This window comes from Momordica charantia, assembly GCF_013281855.1.
Source record: "Momordica charantia cultivar OHB3-1 chromosome 6 unlocalized genomic scaffold, Mcharantia_2.0 BLBB01000006.1, whole genome shotgun sequence".
In the NCBI taxonomy this organism is placed as follows: domain Eukaryota; kingdom Viridiplantae; phylum Streptophyta; class Magnoliopsida; order Cucurbitales; family Cucurbitaceae; genus Momordica; species Momordica charantia.
In genome coordinates, this window is record NW_028275164.1 from 10,517,102 (window position 1) to 10,523,497 (window position 6,396).

Sequence of the window (6,396 nt, forward strand, 5' to 3'; positions counted from 1 at the left end):
GTTGTTTACTTGCACTCTGAGGTATTTTTAATGGTGTCTTAAATTCTTTAGATGGGAACCAGTATTTTATCTACAAGTTGATAGTATGTCTAATATCACTAAAAAAGATACCTTTTGGTTTCGTTACTTTGGATAACTGAACATGTGTAATACATTCCAGTGTTTGGAGCAGGATATTATTTGTCTTTATTGCTTTGTCCTCCAACTAATTGTACTTTTGTATTTTTACTAGCAAATCTGTTACTTCTTTGGCTTAGTGCACCAGTGGAAATGTGTTGATATTTAGATATGAGGATGGAGCAAGCAGAGTTTGAAATACCAGGACCAATAATATCGTTCGTGTTCTTAAACATTCAAAAGGTTTAGACTTATCGTAATGTTCATGCATAAATATCTATTATTGCACTATAAATCATGTTTTAGTGTTCATGTTATTTCTTGAATAAATATATTTTTTCACTTTGTTTCTTTTATAAACCAGATATTAGCAACATTCCTTCAATGGATATGTAAGGAATATTTTTGTTGCAAATAATTTTATACTTAGCTGAAGCTTTGTATATACGATATATCTTTCATTACTCGTGCTAGATTTTTGTCTTCTGCTTTGTTTTGTAAGTTCTAGTCGTAAGAGATTGAAGAACTATTTTAATAAAATAAAGTATGTTAAGAAGCTATAGTACCCTTTCTTTATCTTGTTTTTTTCTTCTATCCAATTTTATAAACTTCATTTGATAATATCCTTTCTTGGTACATTCATTTATATGGTTTTCTGCATATTAATTTCATCCCTAGTTACTGTATTCAGCTTTTGATTACTATGTCCATGACTTGAATTTTTATTTTATAGACTGAGTACAAATGCAATGCTCGTCATTAAAAGCCGAATTTGTTGTAGTGGAGTTAATTAATTTTGTCTATTTGTTTCCCTAGAGTCTATTATGCATGCTATGTAAACATGAAAAAGCCATAAATACACACACATAAGCCAAGTCCTTGCTACTTATTTCAATAATCATTCATGACAATTACGGATCACAAACTCATGGGTAGCAGTAAAATAATTAATATAAATTGTTCATTAATAATAAGAACAATAAACAAAGAATACTTGAAAATGGAGAAATCTATATCTAACTTGGACTTGAATCACCCTTAAGTTGGATAAAATTAAAGTCTAACCATTCATGGTAGTGAGAGAAATTGAATTTAGGAGGAGAGAGTGTTGGTTGAAACTTGGATCTTGGACCTTCCAATAAGTCACCTCTATTTATAAAGATTAATTTTATCCTCTTTTAAAGAGGAATTATCTCTAATAAAATATTCTTTACTAACTGGAAAGATTTTATTTAAAAGAAAACAAATTAAATAAAAAAGTTCTTAATCAATTTAGGATTATGTTTCCTACTTTGATTATATCTCGTTATTTATAAAATATCCTAAATATCCATAATTCTCAATTTGAAGCGTCCTGCCATAATAATTGTGTCTGTATTTTATCCGTTGAGCTATCCCCAATTTGATGAAGTCCACATTATCCCCTAAAATTAAATTATTATTCTTGAATATCTTTAATCTGCCACAAAATGATAAATTATAATTAAATTCAAATATTTAAACATAATAAATTGATAAATGTAAAATAGATATATAAAATATGGGTGTATTTTTCATCTTATCAGTATATATATCAAACATACTAGCATTCATCTAAACCTATATCGTTATTATAACTTATTTACCTTGATGTACTACAACTAGGTATATCGAGTACGACTAATTTACTTTATACGAAGTACATCAGTTATAATTGTGTTGAACTGAGTGTTATTTGAGAGTAAATTAGCCTTTTTTCTATATTGTGCACGGCTAGGACATCGTAATTTTGCCATTTTTGCAAAACTAAAATGTTGTTGCTGATTTTGCAAATAAATTATTAGTCTCTTGCCTTATCAAGATGTGGTAATATAGTCAAAATGATCACCATGCAAATAATTTAAAAAGAAGGTTATGATATGAACTGTGATTCTAAGAGGTAGTCATTATATTTGGTATAGTTCATAAATTTTGTCCAGTATAAAAGATGTGAGGAGCGAAAATTTAACCTCCAATCTCCAGAAAAAGAAGTAGAAGTTTTACTGTAGCTCATGTTTGGTGTAAATAATTCCTAAATCTCTTATTATACAATATGGATCATAATCATGATACATTTCAATTACACAATTGAAAGAAAAAAGATTAGTATATAAAAGAGGCACATTAATTATCCCTAATCTACAGTACAACATGACAATGACCATTAACTATGGCAGGAGTTGGCAAATTTTGTTGCTGATCTTGTTCCAATTCCAAGCCAGCTAATTTCCCAGCTTCGACACATTTCTTGAACTGTGCCATTGAGGCCAATTCTCCAACAGACTCTGCAATCTTCTCAATGCAAGAAATGGAATCAATGAGGAGGGAAGCCACAGTCGCCGCGGGAACTATCTCGAGAAGATCGATCCCATCGTTGCATGGCCCGATCTTCAGTGCCACCTTGAGGTTCTTCGCTGCTGCCTTTGACTTCTCGACGTGGGGATTTGGAAACGTCGGTCTAGTCATCGTTCTTATCGCAGATGCTAGATCCTTCAGAGCTTTGCCTGATTCAATGCTCATTTTTGAGCACGAGTCCTTGAGTTGGTCTCGGATATGTAATGGGATCTGCACCAAAGGGAATAGAAGTTCATTAGTTATGGTCAAAGATTAGTTTTAGTTCATTCCTGTTAGGGTAAAAACTAACATAGTTAGCCAGATAACACACTAGTTCATTTTTGTCATATTGAAAACTAACATAGTTAGCCAGATAACACACTAGTTCATTTTTGTCATATTGTAGATTAAAAAGGTTAAAGAAAACATGTCATTTTATCAAAATAAATTTTCAAAAGATGATAGTAATAAATTGAAACAAGTCTCTCCGAAGGATCAAATGGGGAGCTGTTTAATCTAGTTTGAAGAAAAGTTTCTTACTTGGGTTTCAGTGGTGAGGTAGCCATTAAGAGACTCGAGTCGATAAGCACATTGCCTCGTCAAGCTTCCGATCTTGCGATATTGCTTCCATGGATGGCGAAACTTGAAGCTCCCATGGCCTGGTTCCCACCTTGCAAAGTTAACCAGTGACTCTTCAGTTTGCCTCGATGTCAAAACACTCTTACACCCTTCAACCTGCTTATCTCCTTTCCATTCATCCGAATATCGAGCCCCAAAACCTACATGTGCAAATTAATACTCAAAACTCAGTTTGTTTTAGGCTTAAATTATAAGTCGTTGATATCTCGAACGACAATATTTATTTATATCAATATTCATGGAGTTCCATATCAAAACTAATTGTCAATGAAAGGAATAGCCCATGTCTATTCTTAGCATGTCTTCCCGAGATTGTGGTTCTTTTGGCTCATTGATTTTGGCCGGATCCAATTTTTTGGATTAGATGCTCGTTTGAACGTTTTGAACTCTGATACTATATCAATATTTATAGGGTTCTATATCAAAACTAATTGGCAATAAGAGAAGTAGCTCATGTCTATTCTTAATCGTTCATGTACTTTAATAGGTTGTGAAAAAAAAAGTTTGAATTTTCAAAGTTATGTCTATTTAGTATGTATACGTTTCAAATAACAGGTTCCTAAACTTTTAATCTCGTGTCTAGATTTTCCTAATTAATTCATTTTTTTTATATCCGTGAGTGCCCGACCAGTTTATACGAACATGGAACTAATCTCACAGGACAGAACACATATAGGATATTAAATCTTAGATAGGTGGCCACGATATGAGATTTGAACCTATTTCCTCTAAATTCCTTTTGAATTTCTTTGGTCCCTTTGTACCAATGGACAAACTCATGAAGTTTTGAGAACTATTAGACACAACATTTGAAAGTTTAGAGTTGTTGAGAGGTTCATGGACTAGAACTTATAGCTTAACTAAACTTTTTAAAGTATGTAACTAAATAAGCACTAACAGTAGATCAAACTTATAATTTAACATTTGTCTCATTAACTTATAATTTAACATTTGTCTCATTATCATATAATTGATAAGAGAACTCAAAACTAAGAGTGGACCTTGGAGGAAGTTGCCGAGGAGTTCAACATTGTTGGAGACGAGGGAGTGGAGATCTTCGCCGGCCCAGACAGGGCAAATGAAGATGCAAATAAGAATCGCGATGAAGGTGCCGATGAGAATGGTGAGGGCTCTAGTGTAGGCGACTTGAAGAATCTCGTCATCTCGATAGCCAGAGACTGATACCAAACAGAAGGTCAAGATGAAGATGAGGAAGCCATAGTCATACCTCGCCTTTATTCGAGGGAAGAACCGCACGAACGTTGTTGTTGCAGCTGCATTCACAAATATTACAATCGTATCAATATTATATATATCCTAAAATTGTTATACATTTATCCTAAAGGCCGGATGTTCAAATTCTCATCTCCTACATGGTTAAACCATATAAACTATATGGACTTTGTTGTTTTGGTTAATATAAGAAGTGTTTTGCTTTTGTAAAGCTATGTTTTATATAATAACTATATATAAAAAAATTAGGTTAAATTTTTCTTTATTGTCTAAACTTTTTTACGAGCCTTAAACTACCTGTATATGAAAAATTACTTTAGTTCTTGTTGATAATTTATCATCACTTTCACTAGCAACCTGTGATTTCAAATAGTTATATATCCACTTACTTTAGTTCTTGTCGATGATTATCATCGCTAGCAACATGTGATTTCAAATATTTATATATCTACAAAAATATATCAATTATATTGAATGATATATGAAAAATAATGAAAATGACTAAAATGATACTTAAAAGGGATTATAAGTAAAGTTTCTCCAATTTTGGAATTTAAATAATTTACTCTTCCTTCCTTCATAAATTTAAGTCTATCTATCACGACAAATCATGAGTAGGAATAAAATTTTACTATTACATGTTATATTTGTATTTAAAAGGAAAAATATATATTTTATTTGACGTTATAAAAAAAAAAAAAAAAGTAAAGTTCCCACACCAACGTAGGATAATAAAATTCTACATTTTTTGACAAAGGTCGAATGAGTTGTCCTATAATATTAGTTGAGATAGGTGTAAATTTATCGGAGACAAAAAAAATAAAAAATAAAAAAATAAAAAATAAAAAATAAAATTGATAAAGTAGAAATTTGTACCAAGTAAGAAAACAAAGAAAGCAAGAATAATGGGTTCGCCTTTGTCTGCAGCCAAATCTGCCAAAAAAATGGGCTCCAAATCCCAGAGCCGCAGCCGAAAATGTTGCCAAAACTCTGTTCAATCCTCGTCCAAGTGTTGCTCCTGTTTCATAATATTCTATTCAACAACGATCGTAAGAGTGACAGTCACATTACGAGGGAGATCAGAATATATTTACCTACAGAGAACTCGAAGACGACTACAACTGTTAAGATAGCCCACATAGCGGAGGCACCAAAGCCATCATACAGCGGTTCGAAGTAGTAGAACAATGAAACCAAAGTGATGGCTAAGGCTACTTTGAGGGAATGAGCGATTCTTCTCGGATCATCCTTGGCCAGCTTCTTTGTCTTCCTCGCTAACTCACCCACCTTCACCGTTAGTCTCGAGGATTTGGCTCTGAGCCCCTCGGCCCACCGAGCTGACGAAACTCCCTCACTCTTATGATCAGCCATCTCCATAAGCTGAAGTAGCTGAAATCTTTTTTGGAAAATTTGAGAGAGAGAGAGGGGTATGATGAGGTTTTGCTAATGGCGTCTACTCTTTGTTATATATAGAGAGTGAGAGATAGAAGCAAACTATCGCCATCATTGTTACAAATAAATAATGGTGTTTTTAGCTATAATTTTCCCGTTTTTTACTCAAGTGGGTATAAATATCTTTACTTATACTTTAATTGTACATAAATATTCACCTATGCAAACAAGATAAATAAAAGATTTATGTAACGGCTAGTATACGATACAAATTCAAGTCACTTTTTCAACTTCGTCTCTAATTTTTTAAAAGTTGTGATTTTATTTTTGTTCGTTAATATCTAGTAACAAAATGATAATTAATATGATATTAAATTATATTTTATTAATTGAGTTAACAATACTCTTACATTTATCTTTCTAATGGACAGACATACTTATGTGTCTATTTGATCATAGTCTAGCGAGTTAAAGGACATTAATATCTAGTTATATGCTAAATTTTTAAATCTCTAAGCTCACATTCATAGTTTTATACTCGATTTTTGGTTTTTAGTTTTCTATTTTAAAATGCATATCAAATTATATATATAAAAAAAGGAGTTTTCAAAAAGTAACTTTTGTTTTTAAAATAAAAATATATATATATATATATGAAGACCT

At 31.9% G+C, this 6,396-nt stretch overlaps 1 protein-coding gene across 1 annotated transcript; it reads right to left on the minus strand.

Annotated features, from left to right (window-relative positions):
• Window positions 1-2,065: 2,065 nt before the first annotated feature.
• On the minus strand, window positions 2,066-5,767 carry LOC111012160 (aluminum-activated malate transporter 2). Its single transcript, XM_022286213.2, is given in 6 exon segments — window positions 2,066-2,700; window positions 3,010-3,248; window positions 4,110-4,382; window positions 5,218-5,284; window positions 5,286-5,359; window positions 5,436-5,767. Coding segments are annotated over 6 exon segments (1,362 nt in total). The 5' UTR covers window positions 5,719-5,767; the 3' UTR covers window positions 2,066-2,274.
• Between the last annotated feature and the right edge of the window lie 629 nt (window positions 5,768-6,396).